The sequence below is a fragment of the Polypterus senegalus genome, chromosome 12, assembly GCF_016835505.1.
Source record: "Polypterus senegalus isolate Bchr_013 chromosome 12, ASM1683550v1, whole genome shotgun sequence".
NCBI classification, from domain to species: Eukaryota; Metazoa; Chordata; class Cladistia; order Polypteriformes; family Polypteridae; genus Polypterus; species Polypterus senegalus.
The window spans coordinates 5,512,653-5,538,855 of record NC_053165.1 but is presented as its reverse complement, the minus strand read 5'-3'; the positions used below and the strand labels follow the sequence as shown (position 1 = coordinate 5,538,855).

At 40.3% G+C, this 26,203-nt stretch overlaps 1 protein-coding gene across 16 annotated transcripts in view; it reads right to left on the bottom strand.

Moving 5' to 3' along the window:
* The window catches only part of cadpsa (Ca2+-dependent activator protein for secretion a), a 364,578-nt gene that overhangs the window by 266,440 nt on the left and 71,935 nt on the right, over positions 1–26,203 (bottom strand). For all 16 annotated transcript variants that reach the window (XM_039771426.1, XM_039771431.1, XM_039771437.1 and 13 more), the window contains exons 2-3: positions 18,431–18,544; positions 9,672–10,004 (exon numbers count right to left, since the gene is read on the bottom strand). In XM_039771426.1, coding sequence (XP_039627360.1) covers positions 9,672–10,004; positions 18,431–18,544 — 447 coding nt within the window. The remainder of the gene's footprint in view (positions 1–9,671; positions 10,005–18,430; positions 18,545–26,203) is intronic.

Below are 26,203 nucleotides of genomic sequence, written 5' to 3'. Positions count from 1 at the left end.
AAAGACAAGAAGCAGAGCCATGCGAAGATTGTAAAGCAGAATCAAGCCCATCTTTCACCAGATGAAGGGCCTAAATGAGAATTCCATCCTTCCAACCATTATCCAACCTGCTATATCCTAACCACAGGGTCACAGGGGTCCGCTGGAGCCAATCCCAGCCAACACAGGGCACAAGGCAGGAAACAAACCTCAGGCAGGGCACCAGCCCACCGCTGTAAATGGGAATTGAACTAAAGAAATCCAAACAATAAGTCTTTCCAACATAATACAGTTCTTTCTATGCATGGTCTTTGCATGGTCATGTCAATGGTGTCATACATAGTGTTACCCTGTGGAACTCGGGGACACATTGTCATGACAACCACCAATGCTGATACCAAGAAATGGTGGTGCCCACAAAAAACAAAATGGCATCATGGCACAATGTTAAAAATAATAAACTTTTTAAGAACATCTTGAATCACAAAATAAGCATAAAATTATAATGTCCTCTGTGCTAAACTTCAGACAAAATGTGTAGATTGTCCCAATTACACAAATTTTGTGCATACATTTCTGAAAACATTTTCACTTTGTTAGTGTGAGTTATAGAGGGTGTATTGTTGGGCAAAAAATGCAAATTTATCAATTTAAAATAAAATCTACAATGCGACAAACTGTGCAGAAAGTGAAGCGGTCAGAATGCTTTCTGCATCCACCATATGTCTTAAGGATAAGTGAAGAAAGCCATTTGGACATCAGGTGAATGTGCAAACACCACACAGACAGTGGCCGGAGTTGGTTTCTGTCAGGATGGGTTCCAGATGCCTTCCACCTAAAACTGGAATAGGCAGATTCCAAAAATGACTATCATATAGCATCTTTCATAATGTGCTTTACAAACCATCTAAAATAAGCAAGGTGACAAGCTTTTTTTTTTTTTTTTAAATTCCGTACAGGCGTTTCATTTGATTGAAAGCAGAAGCAGCAGTCTGATTACACTGGGGGCCCAGTGAAGGGCAGGAATTAGGACAATGGGATCATTTGCATTGACAAGTTGCTGTCAGCTGTGACTCTCCTAGGGCCAGATAGATAATGCACTTCTATTATTGTTAGAATCATGGGAGCCACTTGTTTGATGCTTTCTGAATAAATGAGGAATGGAGCAACATGGTGACATAGTGCTTTGTACTGGATATGACTCTCAATCTGGTTGCCCTTTTTTGTGGGGTTATTATATTCTCCCTGCACTATACGGACAAAGGTTTGTTGTCACCTGACCAGCACACCATTATGAGCCTGTTGGACATCCCATTACAAAACAGTGAGCATTAATATGCAGTTGTCCCAGTCCATAACTGCCTAAATTCTTCTTCCCATAAGATTCTGGAGTGTGTTTGTGGGATTTTGTGCCATTTCAACCAAAGACCATGTGTGAGATCACGTACTGATGTTGGACGAGACCAGGCACACAATCAGTGCTCCATAAAATTCTAAAGATGTCTAGTAGAGCTGAGGTCATGGCTCTGTGCAGGCTAGTCAAGTTCCTCCATCTGTTTATGGACCAGGGGCACAGTCATGCTGGAACAGAAAAGGGCCTTCACAAAACTGCTGCCACATGGTTGCCTAAAATGTATTTATCTGCTGTAGCATTAACAGTACCCATAACTGGAAACATGGTGTCTAGCCCAAACCCTGCCAATATCCCCCCTCCACCAAACTTTACAGTAGGCACTGTGCAGTCCTGAAGGTAGCATTGTTGTGGCTTCTGACAAACCCAGATTCATTAAACAGACTGCCAGATAATGAAGTGTGTTCACTGCTTCAGTCCAATGCCTCCATGTTTTACACCACTCCAGCTAATGTTTGGCATTGATTAAAGTGATCTTAGGCTTGCATGCAGCTGCTTGCCAATGGAAACTCATTTCATGAAGCGCCCAACATACAGTTCTTCTGATATTGCAGCAGTTTGAAACTCTGTTGTAAGTGATGCCACCAAGGATAGGCCATTTTTATGTCATAAAGCACTCTGTGGCTCCACTCTGAGTTTGTATAATAGTTCATAGCTGAGCTGTTATTTATCCTCAATGTTTCCACTTCACAATAATAGCACTTACATTTTATCAAGGCAGATTGGGAAGAGTAGAAATTTCACATACTGAATTATGAAAAAGGTGGCATCCTATGACAGTGCCACATTGAACGTCCCTGACCTCTTCAACATGATCCAGTGTTTGTCAATGGAGATCACATGGCTATGTGCTTAATTCACTGTCCCATTAACAAAGGATGTGGCTGAAACAACATCTGAAGTCAATCGTTTGGGACGTGTCAGTATACTTTGGCATACATTGTACCCTTTTAAAGTGAATTTTTGTAATGCCAACTCCCCATTATAATTACTTTAAATGGAAAACATTTTAAGGGGATCCCTGGTCTTAAAAGTGCCCCCCATTTTTGTTTCAAGAATATTGCTACATGAACAATGGCAGAATTAGTTCAATAATATTAGTCATCAAAGCCAACCTTAATACGGCATTACTCTTCATTAAATAATATTTAATAAAGCACGTATATTGACTTTATCTATTCTACTTCTCTTTAAAAGGAATGGCCTTTCATTTTTTCTTTGGCTTTTCCCACTGGTTTATGATCAGCTTTGGAGCCGTGGTTCCCAGGATAATCTGATTAGACGTGAGCAACACGTGAATAGGTGAATGAACCATAGTGCATAAAGGCTGCAGTAAGGACAGCATCACCAACGTCCAGCTCCGCCCCAAATATTGAGCTCCACCCTGTTCTGCAGGCTGTAGTGCGGTGTCCTCAGTATGGCTGCATACAAAATCAGGTGTTAGAGCCAAAAGTGCATCTTTGAAAAGCCAGACAGGCCAGTAGTTTAGATAACTGACTGAGCAAAGCATTGTTCATATTTGCATAGGCCTTTTGTGTTCTGGTTTAACTTTGCAGTAATGTGTTTAGCAAAATTTATTGAGTAAATAGTGCTTATTTTCATTTGACAATGTAGTTAAGTAGAGGTGACAGTACTATAGACAGAAAATGTAATACTCAAAGCAGAACTGCTATATTGCCAAGACATACTGAAGCATAGTAACACAGTATTGGTGTCAGATTTAGAAGTCATTCTAAACTGGTCCAGTGTTACTGGGTCTTGTGATAGACTAGCACACTGTTCAGGGCTTGTTTCACCATTGATGCCCTCTGCGGCCCTAAACTAGACTAAACAGGTTTGCGAATGTTATGGCACGTTAAATGAAGGCTGTCCAGGTGAGGAACCCCCACTAGATGAATGGCCCCAGGTGGCTTTCACTTGACGCTCTGCCACCAATTCACTCATTTGCCTCTTAATTAGTCAGAAGGCATGAGGTAATTTACAAACTAAAAGAAATTCTAATACATCAATAAAGCAATTAATAGAATGTCTGTAGAGACAGCACCACAATCAATTGCACAAGATTCAAAATAATTAACCCCTTGCATGCCCATCTTGGCAACTTGAGGGTCAGCACACCAAACTGATCAATAGATTCTTTCATCAATTACCGTACTTGTCATTGCTGTTACAATACAATAAACCGATAATGACTGTTTAAGACCAACAAGAATGCTGATGAAATGGATGTACAAAGTAAAAGTGACACAGCACACCCAGGCAGGCTAATACACTCTGGAGAACAAGTCAGGGGATTGTAGCTCAACAGAACACTGCAGTTATCATTTGTTTCTTCCTGGAATGTGTTTTTATTTTTTGGATCTTTCAGTGACATACTGATTGGTGATACTACCTCACAGTTTTAGAGATGTGTTTGTATGGAGCTTGCCTGTTCTACGTGAACTTGCATGATGTTTCCTCTTAGGATTGGATTAGACAAAAATGGTGACTCTAAATTAATCAAATATGAGTGAGTATGAGTGCCTGTGTGCCTAATGATAGACTGGCATCCAGTCTAAGGTTGGCTCATACCTTGTACTTTATGATGCTGGGATAGGCTGCAGCTATTCATAGCCCTATCATGGAAAATTATGGGTTCTCAAAATAAATACGAGTGGTTGAGTATGTGTCTGACAGTGTACCCTAAAATGGACTTGCATTCAGTGGTTTATTAGTTTGTGCTTTGGGCTCAGTGATGCTCTATATGGCCCTCTGTGAGAAAATGAGGTTTTCCAAAATGAACTGATTTAATTATTATTATTGTTGTTATTATTACATTGTAGTTAGCAGTGCTAATTCAAAACTGCTGAGTGCCCAATTAGTGGCTGTCTAGTGTCTGCATATTATCAATGTGTTTTCTTTTTAAATATTCAGTTTTCTGAATTCTATACATTGTATTACAATAATTAAGCTTCAAAATTACAAATCAATCAGACACAAAATATCCCAACATTTTCAAATGGTCTTCAAGTTTCCCATCAGCACTCAGGTTTCCTCTGATGGTCAAATGAAAATTTTGCAGCAGTGAAGGCAGAGCCCAGTGATAGAGCAGCACTTCCGAGAGGACTGGCTCTTGCTTTGAACCCAGTGCTGCCAGGATGAATTCCACGTTCCCCCAACATTAAACTGGATAAAAAAAATTCAGACATGAGCATTTGTAGACTTTGCGCCCTAGGAACCAAGTTGCTCAAACTATTTTATAAAATTTTGGTAATTATTTACGGCTCTGATGCTGATCTTTCTGATCATAAAATAGGTCAATACGATAGCAATTGACGAGAAGAATTCATAATTAATTGCAGAATAACTGTATTTGAGGGTTCCTCTAGAGGGCTTCTTTCTCTTGCACAATTTAACTCAAAAACGAATTAGTACATCGTCATCCCATAACAGGCTTAAGTTTCGAATTTGGTATTTTTTAAGAAGGAAGGAAGTTAAAGTCATATAGCACTTGTCCACAACTTCTGTTATATTAGGTAAGTGCAAGTCTCCTTGTAAACACAGCACACCTCGGAGTACTGCATCCTCCAACCATCCTTCTGTTGATACCAGCGTAGGTTAGACGTCCCCACCCACAATTACAGCAGCCCATGAGAGCAGAGAGCTGAAAAGACTTTGTGCCAGCAAAACAGCGGGTCCAGATCGTGTATCACCACAACTGCTGAAGGCATGCGCATTGGAACTGGGGAGTCCTCTACAGCGCATATTCAACCTGAGCCTGGAACAGGGGAGAGTCCCAAGGCTTTGGAAAGCATCTTGTCCCAAAGGGATCACGTCCTGGTGAGCTGAATGACTTCCGGCCTGTTGCTCTGACGTCACATCTGATGAAGACCATGGAGCGGCTGCTGCTTCACCACCTGAGGCCACAGGTCCGCCATGCTCTCGACTCTCTGCAGTTCGCATACCAGGAGAAGGTGGGAGCGGAGGATGCCATCATCTATATGCTACACCGATCCCTCTCCCACCTGGACAGAGGCAGTGGTGCTGTAAGATTTATGTTTTTGGACTTCTCTAGCGCCTTCAACACCATCCAACCTCTGCTCCTAAGAGACAAGCTGACTGAGATGGGAGTAGACTCATACCAGGTGGCATGGATCATGGACTGTCTTACAGACAGACCTCAGTATGTGCGTCTCGGGAACTACAGGTCTGACGAGTTCAGCAATACAGGGGCGCCACAGGGGACTGGACTTTCTCCGGTCCTGTTCAATCTATATACATCAGACTTCCAATATGACTCGGAGTCCTGCCACGTGCAAAAGTTCGCTGATGACACTGCTATTGTGGGCTGCAGGAGGAGGAGTACAGGAAGCTAATCAAAGACTTTGTTAAATGGTGCGACTCAAACCACCTACACCTGAACACTAGCAAAACCAAGGAGCTGGTGGTGGACTTTAGGAGGACCAGGTCCCTCATGAACCCTGTGATCATCAGAGGTGACTGTGGAGAGGGTGCAGACCTATAAATACTTGGGAGTGCAGCTAGATGACAAATTGGACTGGACTGCCAATACTGATGATCTGTGTAAGAAAGGTCAGAGCAGACTATACTTTCTGAGAAGGTTGGCATCCTTCAACATCTACAATAAGATGCTGCAGATGTTCTACCAGACGGTTGTGGCGAGTGCCCTCTTCTACGCGGTGGTGTGCTGGGGTGGCAGCATAAAGATGAAAGACGCCTCACGCCTGGACAAACTTGTTAAGAAGGCAGGCTGTATTGTAGGAGTAAAGTTGGACAGTTTAACATCTGTGGCAGAGTGACCGGCATTAAGCAAACTCCTGTCAGTCATGAAGAATCCACTGCATCCACTGAACAGGATCATCTCCAGGCAGAGGAGTAGCTTCAGTGACAGACTTTTGTCACCGTCCTGCTCCACTGACAGACTGAGGAGATCGTTCCTCCCCCACACTATGCGACTCTTCAATTCCACCCGGGGAGTAAATGCTAACATTACTCAAAGTTATTGTCTGCTTTTTCATTTTTATTACTATTTAATTTAATATTGTTTCTTTGTATCAGTATACTGCTGCTGGATTATGTGAATTTCCCCATGGGATTAATAAAGTATCTATCTATCTATCATCTATCTATCTATCTAAACACGCTCATGTAAGATGTTTCAACAGAATGGAAGATTAAAATTTGCTGATGACAAGAGACCAAATCCTCATTTCAAAGTGGAGAGATTATGTTACGTGAGTCTTGGCTCCAAACTTCAAAGTGGAGCTTGAAATTGAACCGCACACTTTCCCAGTTTGTATCTTTAATGTGTTCACACCACAGCAATGCTTCCCAAATGAACTATCCATCCACGTGACCCATCCTTCTACTTAATCTCTCAAGTATTCATTCACTTGTTATGTAGCCTCTGGCCTCAAGCTATTCCACACTCTTAAAAATAATGATTCTGTAAAGTCGCTTTACTGGGTTTTGTAGTTACTTATAGTGCTGCTGCCTGACAAATATGAATATGCATATGAAGTTGGTTGTTTGGGCTTTGTGAAGCGTCCTAATATGTGGACAGAACAAAAGTGTTTAATGTATAGTAGGCTATGTAGTAGAATAATAAATAAAACCTGAACTCAGCCTGCATTATTGTCCTTTTGAAATCATAAACACACTGGCATTTCACAAAATCTCTTCTAATCTATTAATGGTTATTTATGAAGCCTGTTACGGATCTAAATAAATAAAGCATCTTTCTGGATCCTTCATGTGGATGGTCCTTTTGGGAACTAAACATGGTTCCCCAATGGCATTGCTAACCACTTTGGCACCTTTACATTTAAGATCACAGCATTTGAGGTGACTATTGGTGACTGTGAGAGGATGAACTATAGGGTGGTCCAGATCTAATTATGCAATTTTCATTACGCTATAACTTATAAAGTTTATTACATAGAAAATCACCCGAAAAATCCCGGACCATTGAGAAGTGCGCAAACTGACAACATGAAGAATCGTCTTCGCTCCGAACTGGAATCTTCCCAGCATAAATCAAAGTCATCCAGACAATCTGGATCTGCATAATTAGATCTGGACCACCCTGTATTCTCACGTGCAATGGAAAAATCTATTTTTTTATTTATTTTTTTTTTTCAAAACTGAGTTTTGTTCGTTTTTTTTTTTTTTTTGTATTTAATTTTTGGAGTTACTAGTTCTTTGTGATGTTTATAAGGTAGTGGTGATGGCCAAATATGTCTTCATTCTTGTCATGGCACGATGGAAGAATCTAGTATGTGCACACTATTTTACATACTGCAGGACAAAAACCTAGCAACTCCACTGACCAAGAAGTTGTGACATATTAGGTTTTTCCATAAAGGCTGTCCAGTGGCTGGTACTCGAAAGAATCATCTGAAGTGCCATAACTCAGAACATTATTCTCTTTCCACCTTCAGTGTAATCCTCTCTGTCATTACAAGCCTCACCAGTGCCATTACAATATTATATCTTATCTCTTTATTGGACCCACTTAATCCAGTTTTAGGACTATAAGGCACAGGAGTCCACCCCAGAGATATTAAACTCCAGTCAATTACAGGCCCAGACTACACAAATTAGAATCTGGGTCATTAATGAACCTAATTCACACATATTTAGGATGTGGGAGGAAAACTGGAGTAATTTGGGAAAGAAATCACAGATATGGGGAGAACACAGAGAGTGATCACACGTGAAATGGAGGCTAGGACTTTGAGGCTGTGAGACAGCAGCATTATGCATTGTGCCTTCTGGTTATTCTTCAGGCCAGAGCAGGGTGCGGTATAAAGTGTGCCTCGCTCAGACTCAGCACCTCACAGGCTCTTATCTCTTGTCCTCGCTGGTAATCTTGCACATTTGCTTTGGCCTAACACTGTGCATTTTGACATTGATGAATCTACTTAATCAGTCCCTCTCTTTATCTCACTGGGGATAATCTAAAATATTTCAGTATTTGAAAACCTGGAGCTTCTTTTGTTTCACAGGGAGGTGTAGGAGTAATGATTTCTGTTTCAGGGTCATAATTATTAGCCAGGGTGTCTTAAGTTTAGTGAATGGCTATAGTCGTCATACAAATGCATCTGATGTTATATAAAGAACATGTAGGGCCCGATGGCATAGCAAGGAAAGCATGGCAGTAGTAGGGGCTGAACTGAATTTACTTGAAATATCAGGCTCATCTATAGCAATGTTATCAGAATGTCTTCTGATAAGAAACAAACTTTATTTCATATATAGCAGGGCAGAGTGGTGCTTCTGAGACTAGGGATCTGTGCTGGCCATCGGAAGGTTGCCAGTTTGAATCCTGTAAACGCCAGAAGTGTCTCTGCTCCATTGGGCCCTTGAGCAAGGCTCTTAGCCTGCAATTGCTTCATCCTGGGTATGACATTAATCTGCATCCAGCCCTGCAACAGATCCTCCAACTTGCAGAGAAAATTTGGTGGTTGGTGGCTGGTGGCAGAAATGGCACTCCAGCCACTGTAAAAAAAAACTTGCACTGTTCCACTGTGGTGCTGAGGTGTCACCCATTGCACAGCTGCACTCCGGTCCCAATCAGGGTGGTTCATCATGTGGTGAGTGTGGCAATGCGCTGTATCGGTGCATGCTCCCAACCTCTTTCTCTCATATATAACCTTTCTATAGTGAAACAACACCCCAAGGTGTTTTACAAATATTCCCTTGTATTTACAGTATAGTGAATTGAGAAAGTACTGAGACCCCTTCACTTTCTGCATACTTTATTGTTTTGAAGGTTTAATCTTAAATAGAAACTACCATTTTTGATCAACAGTCTGCACTCAATAATAATGACAAAGTGAAAATATTTTAGGATTCAGAAAAAAAAAAAAGACTGGTATCATGCCACATCCCCATTGCACTTCACTTGACCTAACGCCCCTTTTGCCATTCTGTTACTCCATTTGTTTACATGATTGTTTGTCTTCCCATTGCAGTCCCACTGGACCTTTTTTCCCCTGCTCTGTTTTGCCTCATTTGTTCCCACTCTGGTCCTGGTGAGCCTGTGCAGTGCGGGCATTTGCACACAGACTTACAGTAAGTACCATCAAATAACATCATATCTGGACATTTTCCCAATTTATTTCAATCATTGAGTATTTAGATTGCCCATCTCCATTCACATTATAGGGCACTAATCAGTTTTACTGTTTCCAAGTACCTCATGGACCCTAACACATCCATCCAATCTCCCATAACGGGCAACACCATTGTAAAGGTACTCCTTGCACCATGTACTCACTTGGCAGGCGTTATATAGAAGCTGGTGTTCAAACTTTTTAATTCCTAGAATCTGCTGGAACATCTCGTAGAGCTGCTCCTTGCTAAGGATGAGTTCTGAGGCGGCACTTGCTGTCATTCGGGTCTGCTGTTTCCGAGGGTCTTCCTCACCCCTGTAAATTGCATCGAATTTGGCCATCCATGAACTGAGCACTGTCTCCTTGCTGAGCCCATCAATTTCCGGTAAGCTGCGCACCCTCTTCTCGATGTGCTTTTTGAACACTTCCCTCGAGTCATTGGCAGAGCAGCCTCCACTTTGCACCATCCGGGAAACCCGGTCACTTTTCAGAAATACCTGTTGGGTGAAAAGAAACAAAAGAGAAGATATGTTGAGAATTGAAGGAGCTGATCAAGGTAGAAAAAGAAAGGAACCAACCCTGGATGGGATGCCAGGCTGTCACAGGCTCCCTTGTGGACACAACAGAAGCCAGTGAATTTAGGGTCACTAGTTAACCAAACATGCAGGTCTATCTGGAGGCAACTCACCTGTGGTCCTGGAACTGTTGGGACAAACTTGTGATGTTAAAGTTTTATATAGTGCCTTTCCAGAGTGAGCGACATGTCAACATGCTCCAGACATACATATGCCACCACTGTCTCAACAATGTGAGCACTGGTAGGTGAAGTGGCATGCTCAGGGGTACAAGTCACTGTAGGACAACTGGTTCTGCATTTTAACAATGTGAGTCCTGGCAGATGACCTACTTAACTCAAGGTCACACATTAAGGTATTCCAGCAGTTTGAACTTGTAACCATGTGCATTTATGTAATGTCTTTGCAAAGTGACTGCCATCTCAGAGTGCTTTAAGGGTACAGCAGAATTCTTTCTACATTAAAACAAATTGAGCACTGGCAGGTGAGGTGGTTTACTTAGCATCACAGAGCAAGTCAATGTATTAGTGCCTTTCCATTTCTACCTTTGTGTTCTCTACCAGACTGTTTGGTGTAGAGAGACTTGTGATGCAGTGCTGCCTCAACATACCCCCTTTATTTACTCCACCGTGCTACTGCCATATTTTTTGTCAAAACCTTATAATCCCAAAGCAGAGAAAAAAACAGCTAAAGACTATGGATGAGGGTACAGATGGCTTTATGGACATACTTAGTCTTCTTAGAGAGTCAAGGCTGGGGGGCTGTCAAAAGGCAGGACCTGTTAAAGCCCATTGCGGCACTAGCGTGTGATTTTGGGGTAAACAAAAATAAGTTGTATTGTACAGTACTGCGGTGGGCTGGTGCCCTGCCCAGGGTTTGTTTCCTGCCCTGTGTTGGCTGGGATTGGCTCCAGCAGACCCCCGTGACCCTGTAGTTAGGATATAGCAGGTTGGATAATGGATGGATGTATTGTACAGTATGTGAGGCTGGCTGAGATTAAATCTCATTCAAGTGCTACTCCCTGCTCCGCTTTTCACTTGCTGCCCATTCAGCCAGTAAAGGCTCACTGGCCACTCTGATTCATTCAGGTTGACAAACATGTTGTATGACATTTCCACAAGTCAGCATCTTCCCAGATTGGCTTTACCACATGCTGGGCTTTCCTTGACTAATTCTTGGTGACAGAAGAATGTCCAGACCACAAAGCGGCCAGCAAGGACATAGAATACTTGAATGGGCAACTGGTTACCATGAACGCAGATCTGGGTTACTCCTGTTTCCAGTGGCATGAAAACAAAAAGATGTGAATTGATTTGGTGCAGAAGTTAATATTTGAGACTATCACATGTGCTTGATGGACTGCATCTGCAATTCCCTGTTCACAGCTGGTTTCCTGCCTTGTGTCCAATTATGCCAGGATATGCCATTGTTGCCCACAATCCTGAATTGGTTTAAGTAGGTTTGAGAATGTCATATTATGTTACATGACATTGTGCGCCACAAACAGATATGCATGCAAGAGTGTTATTAATAAGGCATATGAAAAAAGGCATTGGCAGAACTAATACAGAAAGCCAGATTCAAAATAAACAAAACTAGAGCCTGATGTCCTGCTTGCCCCAGGTCAGTCCCCAAGTGCCATGCTCTGCACACCTATGGCAGAAAATTTCCTTCAGTTGGTACTGAAACATATACAAAATCCAAGTCATTTAAAGGAGGGCTTCTTAAACTGTGTGTCGTGGGTTACCTCCTGTGGGTCATGAGTCACTGTTGTATTTAATGTGAATGTGTCACGTGTTTGCAAAGTGGGTCTCATTGGTTAGATTAAGTAATCAACATTTCTCCAACAATCTTCCTCAAACCAAAACCTGCCCCAAACCTCTTGCTCTGATGAATGGTGGAGAATTCTAAAGACTGTCTGTATAGACAAATGGAACAAAATCCCACCTGAACACTGTGAGAGACTTGTGTCTTCATACACAAAGCATCTTGAAGCTGTCATTGCAAACAAAGACTGACAGAAAGCAGTATCCTTACATTTGCTTAAACCAATTTAGAGTTGCTGGAGGTTAGTGTATTCACTGATGGCACTTGGCAGAAGGCAGGAACTAACCCTGTACACATTGATGGCCCAACACAAGCACCATCTCACACCACCAGTTAATCTCTTGTACGTGTCTTTGAGAATGCAACAGGAAACTCTGGCACAGGGAGAACAAGAACATCTCCTTGTGGACTAGGCCAGCATTCAAGCACATAAGTGCTTGTCAGGGTCTCCTACTGCACGGACCCCTAGAGGACAGTAGTGGACCTGGTCCTGCAGTGACTTCTTGTTCTACTCAACATGCTCACCTATTGGATGGGTGTGAGTAATAGAACTGTTGGTGTGAACTTTTACATGTTTATTTTGTTGACATGACTTGTCCATCCATCCATTTTCCTAACCCACTTTTCCATGTCATTTTCAGTTAATAATATGGAGTAACATACAGACAGTCCTAAAAATTATGTACTCCTGATGAGCTAAGTTCCAGTCCTGAAGACTGCAAGTAGCAGGAACTTTTCACATCAAACCAAACACTATTCAAATGCTCCATCTTTGGTCAAATGTTTAAGTCTAATTTGCTTTTTGTTTATTATTTTTAAAGAAAGATGATTTAAAATGCCCAAGTGAAAGATAAGGCCATGTGTAATAGTCATCTGCTTCTTAGCTTTGCAGTTACCATTTAAAGACAGCAGATGGCACACAACTGTTGAATGAACATCACCACCTCACTCACTCACTCACTCTCTCAGGAGTTCTGCTCTGCTGCCCTTAATGGCGCCTGACTACGAGGAAATGTTACCTAATGAGTGGTTATTGAAAATGATTTAAAAGCTTGCAATCCATCCTTACACTGCATTTTCTTCTGGGTGCTCAGTTTTTCTCCCACATTCCTTGAAGGGCACATGCATTTCTGACTTTCCAGTGTTCATACCATTGTAGATCTTTGCTGATGGCTGATATTGGCACGATGCATTTAACGTTTACACACAGTGAGTGGCACATTACCAGAAAATGAGGGATAAACAACTAAAGTAGTGCGTTATTCATCACTTGCCAGCCTTTCTACCATCGGACGGTTTTAGACCGCACAAATACACTTGACGTAATGTCACCTCATTAATTTACAGTGAGAGAGACTGCAAGGTGATGACATTTGGTGAATTAGATTGGCCTCTCTGGACTAAATGATGTACTGGAGTCAAGGTGTGCTCAGTGCAGCCCTCTCATCATAGATGGTGAGACTCCCCCAGGACTAGCTGGAGTTGTTGTTGTTTACTTAGAACCTTGGGGGTATCATGACATGGCAACTACCTGGCATGAAGCAACAGGCATCGAGGGGGAGGGTCTAAGTTGATGACTCACAAAATAAACAGATTATCTAATGATACAATACTGTATAAAGCAACTTTCATATCTACGTAATATAGTATTGCCAATCTGTTAGTTTTAGGGGGACTTCAATATTGTTGATCTGTTGCAGGGTGCCTTTCAGATCTATCAAAAATGAAGTGCATTCACAATATCCATATGTTATTAATGTAACTTTTTCATATGTATATTTTTAATGTAATATATTTTATGAAATATTTATATTAGTTATAGAGTGCTTTTCAAATCTATTATATAGCACCTTTCATTTCTGTGTTTCTAATACTGTTACCATTTACAGTATTTACTTATTAATTATTTATTGTCTGACATATCTCTTTTTGATATAGCACCTACGCAAAATCTGTCTCTACTTAATATCAATTATGTGTGTTACATAGTGCCTTTCATCTATCAATCAATCATATAGCACTTTCAATATCAGCTATCTAACTTTTTTTTTACCTATATTTAGCACTTTTAACAAAATTAATTAAATTATATTGTGCCTTTTTATGTATATTTGTACATTATATAATGCCTTTCACAATGTCTGTCTCTGTACTGTTTTAATTATTTAGCAACTTTCATATTTTCTAATATAGCGCCTTTCACAGTATCTATATATCTATCTGTAATTTATTTCCTGTTATAGTATCTGCCAATCTATTCATTATATAGTAATTTTTTCATATCTCTCTTTTAATATAGCACCTTTCATAAACATCTGTTTATTTTAAATTGCCCTTCATATCTACAGTATGTATACATTATATAATGCCATTCACAGAAACCATATGTCTGTCTATTAATTAGTTAGTGCCTTTCATAGTAATGTGTCTAATATGACACCTTTTAAAGTTTCTACATACTGATCTATTATTTAAGGCTTTTTACAGTATATGTCCCTCTATTAATAGTTTAGTACCCTCCATATCTGTCGTTTTAATATCGCACCTTTTGCAAAAATCTGTTAATTATATAGTGCCTTTCATATCTATTTAAACAGTAATAATGCCTTTCACAGTACCCATCTCTCCATATGTTAATCATTTGATGCTTATTATCTGTATTTTTGATATTGTAAATTTCACTAAATATTTTAATTTATGAATTATATCTGGCAATATAGGGTCCTCCCTGCATGGAGTTTGCATGTTCTCCCCATGTCTGCGTGGGTTTCCTCTGGGCGCTCCAGTTTCCTCCCACAGTCCAAAGACATGCAGGTTAGGTGGATTGGCGATTCTACTGTAAATTGGCCCTAGTGTGTGCTTGATGTGTGGGTGTGTTTGTGTGTGTCCTGTGGTGGGTTGGCACCCTGCCTGGGATTGGTTCCTGCCTTGTGCCCTGTGTTGGCTGGGATTGGCTCCAGCAGACCCCCGTAACCCTGTGTTCGGATTCAGCAGGTTGGAAAATGGATGGATGGATGGATCTGGCAATATGTCTGTTGTATAATTTCCTTCATATCTTGTAGATTTAATACAACATCTCTGAGTACCTGTATGTCTGTTGATTATGTAGTGTCTTTTATATCTATCTAGTTTTATATAGCATCTCTCCAATCAATCTATTGATTATATAGCATATTTCATATTCCATTTATCTATAACATCTCATATCCGTATTGTTAATGTGGCACTTTTAGCAAACTATGTTGATTATATTGTGCCTGTCATATCCATTTATACATGACATAATGCCTTTCTTGGCTGTTTGCTTAATCAGCCAGTCATTTTCTAGTATAGCACTTTTCACAGATTAACCTGCCACAAATTGCTGTTTGTTCGTTAAAGAAATTCTCACAGTTCACTGGAATTGTTTTGAAGACATCCAGTTTTATGGCATTGGTGCTTTTAGCCTCTCTTGTTCTTTTTGTTTTTTTATCCAGTAAAGTGAAGAAAGATTAAAAAATTCCCTAAATTAATTCTTATGGCAGGCTTGGCACTGCACATTCTGGCTTCCCTGCCTGTCCACAGTGCCCCTCAGGCAAGGTGTGAAGAGGCCGCTTTTTTCTTGACCCCCTACAGTCGTGTGTCATAAGCAGTTGCTGGTTGACTGTTCTCTCACTTTGACCTATTTGCTTGATGGAAATAACCAGTCGACATCTATTACTGCCTCATTAGCCCCTCGGATATCTCATCTTCTGTTTTGTTATTACATAATTCTAACGCAACAGTGGGGAAGTCTGTCCAGCAGGGAGACCCACTAATATTTCTTACTATCAGTTCTTAAAATCAATTGATGATGTCTGTCCATACATTCTGGGGACCTGCTTCTTCCATTTCAAGGTTATAAAGCAACATTTAAATCTGCCCACAAAGGGATGCCAGTCATAGAAATTGCGTTAGTGTAGAGTCAACAATTAACACAGTTCAATTAAAAAAGTAATGTCATTAATACAATTCAAATCAATTCAGTTTCATCCAAATCCAAAGCGTTTGCCATCTACTGAAATTCTCAGATGACTCCTCCATCATAGGCTGCATTAATAATGGAGATGAATGAAGTACAGGAGGATGGTGGAGGACTTCCTCTACTGGTGCAGGGGAAAATCTCCTGCAGCTCAACATCAGCAAGACAGAGGAGTTGGTGGTGCACTTCCCACGTGCCTCTGAGACCAGTCACCCTCCAGGGGAAGGTTGTGGAAGTGCTGCACAACTACAGGCAACTGGATCGAACTGGACTGGTCTGACAACACAGTGGTGCCGGAAGAAAAGAGCCAAATCAGACTGGACTTCCTGAGGAGACTCCGGTGTTTAGGTGTATACAGCAAGCTGCTGGAAATGTTTTACCAGTCCGTAGAAACCAATGTGTTGTTCTATGCCGTAGTCTTTTGGGAAGCAACTTGAGTTCAAGACACAGAATGTCTCATCAGACCTATCAGGAAAGTCTTCTCCATCAAAGCACTAACTGTGGACACAACAGAAGCCATTGTGGAAAAAGAGAGAGGTGACAAAATTGGATGCCTTCATGAAAAATCTATTGCATCCCCTCCAGGAGGCGCTCTCTTTGAGCACTTTTAGCCATAGGCTCATTCCTCCATGGTGTGCTAGGAAACACTTCGTGGGGGTCTTTTTTGCCCACTGCTATCAGGCAATTACATGTAATTGCTTCCTCTTAACCTCCATGACTAAATACTTATGCTCTTTTTTTCTTTTCTTATTTTTGCAAAATATACATTTATCTATCTATCTTTTTATGTTTCTGTTCCTGTATGCATCAAAAGTTTCACTTAGGATGAATGAAATTTATTTAATGTAATTTAAAGCAGGAACCAACCCTGGAAGGGATGTCACTCACTCATATACAGTAGTGCTAGTTTAGAGTTACTGATTACCATAATGGTGTTCAATTAATATAATTAACTTAATAAATAAAACAAATTAATCCTGTGTCTGGTCTTTGTATTCATGAATGGTGCCCTGTCCAGACTTTTTTTTTTTTTACACTCTTTATCTTGCCTTATATAATTTCTTATATTAGGAATTTGTTGGTTTTCGCATACCACTTGGGGTCAGAGTGCAGGGTCAGCCATTGTACAGTCCCTGGAACAATTGCAGGATAAGGGCTTTGCACAAGGGCCTATTAAGTGAAGGGTTCTGAATACTTTATGAAACCACTGGATCTGTACATGGCCTTCATGAGGTTAAAAGCCCATCTAATGTCCATGTGTTTATTACTGAACCCATGTTATGCAGTTCAGGGTGGGTCTTATCCTGGCAGTATCAAGTGCACAGTGCAGTGTCACATACCAGGTAACAAACTTGAGTCCCACTCAGAGTGACCCAGCCAAGATTCAAATCCAGCATCCTGGAGTGTCAAGGCAACATAAGAGCAATTGCACCACTATGCCACCTTGTCACCTAGAGTGTTATCTTTTTAATCGTCAACCCTTTTGCACCAGCAATGCCACAGTAAGGATATTTTGCTCATTTTTCAGTGGTGGCAGCTTCACATTACTCAAAAACGGTGCCACCTCCTTTCCTGCGGCTCTTCTAGCTTCACTGCATTTTTGTTTTTGTCTGGGCAAGGTGAACGGTGCAGACGTCAGCTTGTCCTCTTCTGAGCGCCTACTCGAGGCTTCACGTGTAATTGTGTGGATGTGGGATGGCCTCTTGGCAGCTGGTGATTTGCATTTTTCCAAAAATAGCTTCAAGTCCTGGTCAGATTGAAGAGGGCAATTACACCGCTCTTGTCTTACATAAGCCCAAAGCCGGGTGCCAAGCCTTTTGAAGCAGCAGAGTGTGTGCCCAGCTTGGACGACAGGGCAGAGGGTGGATAAAAAGTGGTGGGAAGTGAGATATAAAGGCACTATATTGGACAGATATTAAAAGTAATATAGAAAATAGAAATATATGAAAAACACTATATTAGACAGATAAATACATAGCTATGGAAGTCACTACTTTATATATAAATATTAAAGATATAATAAAATGAGTGTTTCATAGTGGTACTGTGTAGGCAAAAGGGACATCCATCTTATGGTGAAGACAGGGTAGTCAAGGGGGACAGCAAGCTTGTGGAGTTGTTCTTTGTTACTTGGTGCTGTCAGCTCTCATATCTGTGTATTCTCTCCTTGAGTGAAAGACACAATTTTTGTATCTTTTGCCTGCTGTGCATTTTAATGGGTGTGGAGGACTGCGACAAGAATTCACTAAAATCGCAATAGATATGTAGGTAAAGTGAAGGGCACTATATGATAGATATGAAAGGAACCATATAACAGAGAGAAATGAAACATGCTATATTATAGAGATGTATACATGAAAGGCACTGCATGATAGATAGATAATGAAAGAGGTTGTATAAGAGTTTGAAAATTGAAACTCACCATTTGATATTTTGTTTAAATTGCCTATGTGGACTTCTGTAATGCTAAGGCACTGCAATTCATGATTTTATTCTAGAAAGCAAGGAAAAACAGGCTCACCTCGTAATAACTTTGTACAGCATTGATAAAGGCTTCATCTGCTACAATCTGGGTTTCTCCATTGAGAAAGGCTTGAAATCGATCTTTAACAGTCTGCAGTTGTTGCTTGCTTATCTGGAAAAAGTCAAAGAGAAAAATAAAACAATTTAGTGTTGCCATGTCTCTCGAGAAAGGGCGAACGGGAAGCATTTCCAGGAATTTCATGAATCAGACAGCTGCAAGCTAATTGTCTAAGTTAGCTTTGACCCTTTAAGGACCCATCAGACACTTTGAAGAAACTGAATGTGCTGGCAAAGTTGAGATTTGTCAGACAAGGTAGAAAATGAAAGAGAACATTAAGAGTTCAGCAGTGACCCGATGACTGTCCGAGCTCCTCTGGCATTGTTCAGATCCTTATTACCAGCTGCTTCATGCCAGACTGAGGTTCAATGAATACAGGGGGAGCATGCAGTGCACATGCAGGGGCTCGAGCCTCTGCTCCTCCTCAATTGGGCATAAAATATCTAAATTGTGGTGATGTGAAAACCCAAGATTCCGTGATTCTCCTTTCTTTGTATTTAAACTATGGTACAGACCAAAGACACCGTTTTTAAGGTATGCAAGATTTGTTTTTGGCTCCAGAGCAATGTGCTTCAGTACGCCGTGACCGAGGGGCTGCCGATGCAGTGGCAATGCATCCGCTGTAACCCCCTATATTTGCGCCCTCAGTCAGGACCTGTAAGGCTAAATATTTAGTCAGAAGCTATGCTCTTTTAAACTAGAATGAAAATGGGAATGGAAAAGTATTAACGATATTCAGGTCAAAAAAGCTTTTTACAGCAGGTTTACCAGTGATATCATATACACAAGGATGTTTAACCATTGTTTATACATCACTGCAATGTCATAGGATATTTAAATTTGAGAGATGTCATAGGATCCCTGATTTTATAATTTGCAGATGTTTGTGACAACTGTGTAACTTGTGAAGCCATTAAAAATTTGTTAGGAAAGTTAACATCCTAATAAATTACTTTTTTTTTTTTTTAATTCCAGTGTTCTTGTCCATTTAAGTTAGGACACCTGTTTCGCAATAGATTGAAATTAATTATCAAATTAATATAAAAGACTTTGTGTTTTTTATATATATATATATATATATTATACACACACATACACACACAAGGGGGTCCTCGGGTTACAACGTTTCGAGTTTACAACACTCACTCCCATTAAAACTTTAAAAAAATTGAGACATGAAAAGGAATAAAGGTAAGCATTTTTTTACACTAATTTTTTCTGTTACTACAGTACAGTATATTTATGTCCTTTTCTTTTTTCTCAGGCGTAGATTTTGTGTTTTTATGTTCTAGATTATGATTTTGCAAATGTGTTAAGATAGGTAAGTGACTTAGGCTAGAGTGTGTTTCGACTTACACCAAAATTCGGGTTACATTACTGTTGTAGGAACGGAACTGTGTCGTAACCCGAGGACCCCCTGTATATAATAATTATAACAAGGTCACATGAAGCTGTATGTTCTTTCAACGTTGGGTTTAAATGTTGACTGTGTGCACAACCTGTGTCTGCTTTGTATGTTCTTCCTGTGCTTGGGTTGGTGTTTTAATCAGTTTCTTACAGCTGTGCTGTATCACAGTCAGATCTACAGGAACACACATCTACAAAATTAAATTTCAATGTTCATTTATTTTCCACACAAATTCACACCACTGAATGGACGCACACGCACACGTTGATGAGAAGCAATATCAATGCTCTTACATTTCCCCTCTCGCTTATACCAATAGGTAATTGCAGAAATATTAATGTTTAAAATTTTAATTAAGACTAGACTAAAGGTCAATTTGGCCTCTTAGAAATTCATTAATCAAAATTGGATTTTTCAGGAAGCGAGGAGACGCGTTGTGCAGTACGAGCTGCACTGGACTTTTTGAGAAGGGTTGTGGGCGAGTCAACTTGATGAGACCCACTGCATCAGATCTTCAAGGATGATAATAATAAATAACTTGCTCACATTTATGTATCGTAGATTGCGTGGATGTAGGTGTGTGTTGGTTCCTGCTATAAAACATCCTAATGAAATGTTTTTTAACTTTAAGACACGCTGCTTACTGATCTTCAGACTCATGTAGGTTAAGGCACTGATTCTGCCTTACATCATTTTGATCTGTTTTTAAATGACGGCATGTAAGAAGTCATTGTGACTGAACCCAAACAACTTGTACAACAACACAAACTGAAACCCAGTTCCAGGTGCACATGAGCTGCCGGCTTTCTTTAACCTTCTTGCATATCAAGGCACAATGTAGAAGGCCGAAGGCGGGCGAAATGTGCTGATCAACCAAACCTTTATTTTCCATATACAGTAAATTCGCACACAGGCGAGCATACTGAATGGACGCACGCATGCATACACGTTGATGAGATGCAACACCAATTCTGTTGTATTTTCCCCACCTGCTTATTTGAATATCTGATTGCAGAAACAAGAATGTTTACATTTTTAATTAAGAATATAAACTAAAGGTAGATTTTCTTTGAGGACAGCATATCTGAGTGAAAAATGTTTCAGTTCACATCCAAGGTGTTTGCATTTTGTTACCTGCTTCATGCAACAGTGAGAAATCCTTTTTGAAAATAAAACTGTTCTTTGAAGCAATGATAAGCAGATTCACTAAGTCTACACACTTAAACCAATCAAATATGGTTTGTTTGGAAAGCTCGTTTGAAAATTAAACGATGCAGACATCATACTCAAAAAAAAAAAAGAAAAAAAAAGCTGGACAGCGTATCAAATGCAACCCACCATAAATCAGTTTCCATTACCTCAAAAATCTTCAATACATGGGGAAAAATAAGTCTGCAAATTGTAAGTTTTTCTTCCCCTACTATGCAAAGGTATGTGGTTCACCAGGAAGAAGTGGTAAAAGGGTGCATTTTCTTATGGAAATATCATAACTTTGGTGTTACTGAAACAGTGTTTTTACTGTTTTACATTTCACAGTTGTTTGCCATCATTATTTACACTGTAAAATTAACAGCCATTTTTTTCAGTGTAACCACAGTGCATCAGTAAATGGTATGTAGCATATTTTGAAGGTAGAAAAATATCTATTTTACAGAACTTGGTTGTAAAAACTAAACCTGTCAGTGTCTTTTTATTTTTGTTTATTTGTTTTTAACAGCTGAAAATACATGCTATTGTAAAAGTAACTATAGTTTAAAAGTGTCTATCCAGGTCTGCTTCTCTCTCTCAAAATAGACAATTAAAGAATCCGACTCTTTGTTTTTAATATCTAACATGGCACATCAGATGTAGACTCCTGTTGAATTAAAGGTAGCTGTTTCATGCAGTTATTCTGGCCATCTTTTTCTTGCACTTGTGTCCACCCCATATGCGTGCAGTCGCATTTATCTAAGCGTCCCTTCTCTCCATGATTCACCAGTCAAAAATCAGAACAGTAGACCAGTTCATCACTAGACACACTCATTCACAGCATGACAGTTTAGACTCAGAAGTTCTATCAAAGTGGAAATGAACAGGAGAACCAAGAGCAGGTGCACGTGGGGGTATAGACAGTGACGGGACAAAGAGTCGAACCCAGGTCCTTAGAACTGTAAGACAGTAGCATATTCGTACCACCGTGCTGCCAATTTGTTAACACTTCTGAGCAGAATACAGCGCCTTCGCAAAGTTTTCAGACCCTTCCTTTTTTACACGCTTTATGATGTTGCAGCCTTGTACTAAACCAGCTCAATTCATTTCTTCCATCATCAAACAACACTCAGTACCCAGAAAGACAGATTGGAAGCATGATTTTAGGAATTTTTGCATATTGATTACAAAAAAAATTTCTCACAAAAAACATCCGACTATCCATTCCATCCACTGTCAGTCACATATTTAGTCCTCATTCTTCCAAGCACTGGGTGTAAGTCAAGATCCAACCCCAGACAGGATGCCAGGTTATAGCTGCTCATTGAAATAACTGGCAAACTGACTGAAAAGTGATGGACTTCATTTTAGCACATCAGCGTATCACAGTCATTCAACCCATTATTCCGGGAAAATTAAACATTCACCAAGAAGTTAAAAAGGGGTCATTAAAGATAGAGTTCTATTTCTGTATCTTTTAAAAATTAATCTTTGCCATCACTGCTGTTGCTATGAATATTCAGAAATGGTCATTTCCAGAAGGCACCATGGTATCAATTCATTTCTGGCAGGGTTAATAAGACGTTGCAAGTCACCTTCTCTCAAGGTCAAATGTGCAAGAGTTCTTTGCACTAGTAACACTATTGGGGCGACGTAAATTTTGTATTTTATTGACTTGCACAAAGTAAGGGGTGATTACAGGTTGAGTACAACATCACAAATGAAGAAAGCAAAGTGTAAAGGTTTCCCTGCAACCTTACCTAACTATGTAATCTTCTTTGTGGTCAGGTAAGATGGTTCCTTCACTATCCTACCCTTCCATGCACTTTATCCTCAATGACCTAATCTTCTTTGTCTTCCTAATCACCCTGTCTTGGTTTTAAATGCTGCCAGGAGAACAGCAGTGGATCTACTGTATAGAGCCTTGTCTCAGCCACAACACGATGCCCTCTGGCTGTCATTCAGCTCATTGCCTGCTGAGTCCCATACCTTTTAAGGGTGTTTTCTAGGTGACTAACCTGCCCCCAGGAAAATACCCTTGCTAGTTGATGCCACCTGCTGTCTAGAAGAGGTGACCCTACTATCAGAGGGTAATCCTGGTTAGCTGATGGCCTTGTCTTCTCAAAGGAATGCAACAGGAGATGTCTGTCGCTACAAGCATTCTGTGTCATTTAGAAAAGTAAATCGGGGTCATTTGCTAAATTACAGTATGCATCCATCATTTTACTATCCCCTTCATTCCATCCATCCATCCATCCATTCATCCACCCTTCTTTTATGAGAGTGTTTTCTGGGATTGATTTATTCAACAATTTACAGTGCCTTCAGAAAGTCTTCAGACCCCTTCACTTTTCACACATTTTCTTATATTGTAGTCTTGTGTTAAAATCTTTTAAATTCATTTTCCCTCAGCAAGCAGCCCTCCAAGCCCAGAATGAGAAAGTAAAAACAGATTTTTAGGAATTTATGCAAATTTAGTACAAATAAAAAAAATAACTCTCACACTGATGCAGGTTTTCATACAATTTCCTAAGTACTTAAATGAAGCCCCTTGGGTAGCCATTCCTGCCTGGAGTCTTCTTGGCTTTGACATAAGAAGTTTCACACACCTGGGTTTGGGGATTTTCTGCCACTCTTCTCTGCAGGTCCTCTCAAGCTCTGTCAGGTTGGATGGAGACCGTTGGTGGATTGCTATTTTTCGGTCTCTCCAGAAATGTCTGATGGGGTTCAAGTCTAGGCTTTGAATGGGCCACGCAAAGATATTACTAGAATTGTCTGTAAGCCATTCCTGCGTTGTCTTTGCTTTGTCCTTTTGGAAGGTGAAAATTTGGCTCAGTCTGAGGGTCTGTGTGCTCTGAACAGGTTTTCTTGAAGGATAGCTCTGTACTTTGTACCATTCACGTTTCCCTCAACCCTAACTAGTCTCCCAGTCCCTGATGCAACCACCACCAATCTTGCTGTTGAAATGCTATTATGTGGTGATGGGTGATGCCTGGTTTTCTCCAAACATGATACTCATGAAGCCTTACAGTTCAATCCTGATTTCATTAGACCAGATAATCTTGTTTCTCATAGTCAGAGAGTTCTTTAGGTGCCTTTTTGCAAAATCCAAGTGGGCTTCCAAATGTTGTCTGCCAGAAAGCCATGATGATGAGTCAGTGGTGATTGTCCATCTGTAGGTTTCTCCCATCTTTAAACAGGTTCTCTAAAGGTCAGCAGAAGAGACCATCTGGTTCTTGGTCACCTCTCTTACCAAGACCCATAATGAAACTGCATTCATTCATGAGACCAGAAAGATCTTGACCCATGCACTTATCGCCAAGAGAACACCAACATGGACAAATAGAGACCGCAGCCTGGCTTGGCGTTGAACCCAGGTACAAAGCGTGGCCCTATATTACCCACCATGCCACCAAAGAAAAGACAGATGGTACCATATGTATGTGTTTTTTTGTGTGATTTAATAAAGCACCTGTGTTCCATTGAATTCTGTAAACTTTAAGCTATTGCATGTTAACAAATATTCCACTCTTGGATTTGAAGGGGAATTGCTGACTACTGGTGAGGCAGATTAAATATTATGACATAACACCTACTGTGCTCAGGTGAATCGGAGTACTGAGCACAGTGGTGGCACGTAATGACTGTAATTGAGCCCCATATTGATGGCCTCGCCATTCTAAATGTTAGTTGTTTTTTTTTTTTATTTGTGGTACTCTAACATTAAGGGGACTCTATGAATGACTAATGTAAACATGTCAGTCACCCCACACAAGGAGGATCTTCTCCAAAGCAGACAAAAACCACAAACTTTATCTTATATAGCACCTTTCGTGATGAAAACCTCCCAATGCACTTTGCAGCAATATTGGAACTGTGGGGCTGTTTCTGAATCTGGGGCACTGCCAGTTCATATGGTGACACTTAGAGGTGGAGTGGGCATGAAACCAGACTGTAATGAACCAGTGGGGTGACATCTGCTGTCCTCAGTGTTTGTAGTGACAGTAGATAGTCAAGAAGAGGACGTCTGGCCTTGCAGTGCTACGTCCAAACCAACACAGTAGAATTTTAAAATACGTCTTTTATTTGTTTTGGCCGTTCATCCATACTGAAACATCAACCACCAAAAACTGATGATTTGAGTGTGTAAATCTGAAAAAACATAAGTGTTCTGTCGAAATATTCTGTCAGTCAAGCTGTGCTGCTAATGTTTACTGCACAAGCTCACGTTGCAATTATTTTACACCACGTTTTGTTGTGTTTAGGAACATTGACATAAAGTCATACTGTTGCAGTTTTTGATGTAGTGTTTGAGAGTTTTATGGGATCTTTAGCAGTATTAATGTTACTTTTAGTTGAAGTTTTTAAGTTTCTTAATATTCTGTTTTCTATGATGCTTGTGCCATTTATTATATCAAAATACTGTCAAATTAAGTGCAGAAAAAGTACAATTACACATGACAATGAATAAGGAGAGCAACTACATCGAACTTATATGGCTTACAGTCTCTGTTTATTACTCTTATGTAAAAACAGGGCAAAACCCGAGGAGTCTGATTCTTGAAATGAGGCGACTCCCTCTGTTTGTGCAGTCACAATTGTTTGTTCGAAACTGAATATTGGGAAAAAAAAAAAAAACATACAATGAAGCCCTTTGGTATTTGAATGTTTTAATCCAAAACAGATAAGAAAATCTGGTCCTTTACTACTCATCCACAGTATGTAAGTCCTCCTGTAACAGGGTACCAACTGAACCCATTGCAGTTTGCCTATCGAACAAAGATTGCAATGGAGGGTGCAATTATCTGTCATAGCAGCACTGTGAGGATATGTTTTGATTTCTCCAGTGTTTTCAATACCATCCAGCCATCTCTGTTAAGGGCTGAGCTCAGAGACATGCAAGTGGATGAACCTGTGGTGTCCTGGGTGGTGGACCATCTGTTGGGCAGACCGCAGTTTGTGAGACTCAAGGATTGCATGAGCAACACTGGAGCAACACAACGAACAGGCCTGTCTCCTTTTCACTTCACTTCATATACCTCAGACTATAAATATAACAGCAGGTCCTGTCACTTGCAGATATTCTCAGATGCTTCTGCAATTAAGAGGGTGTATTA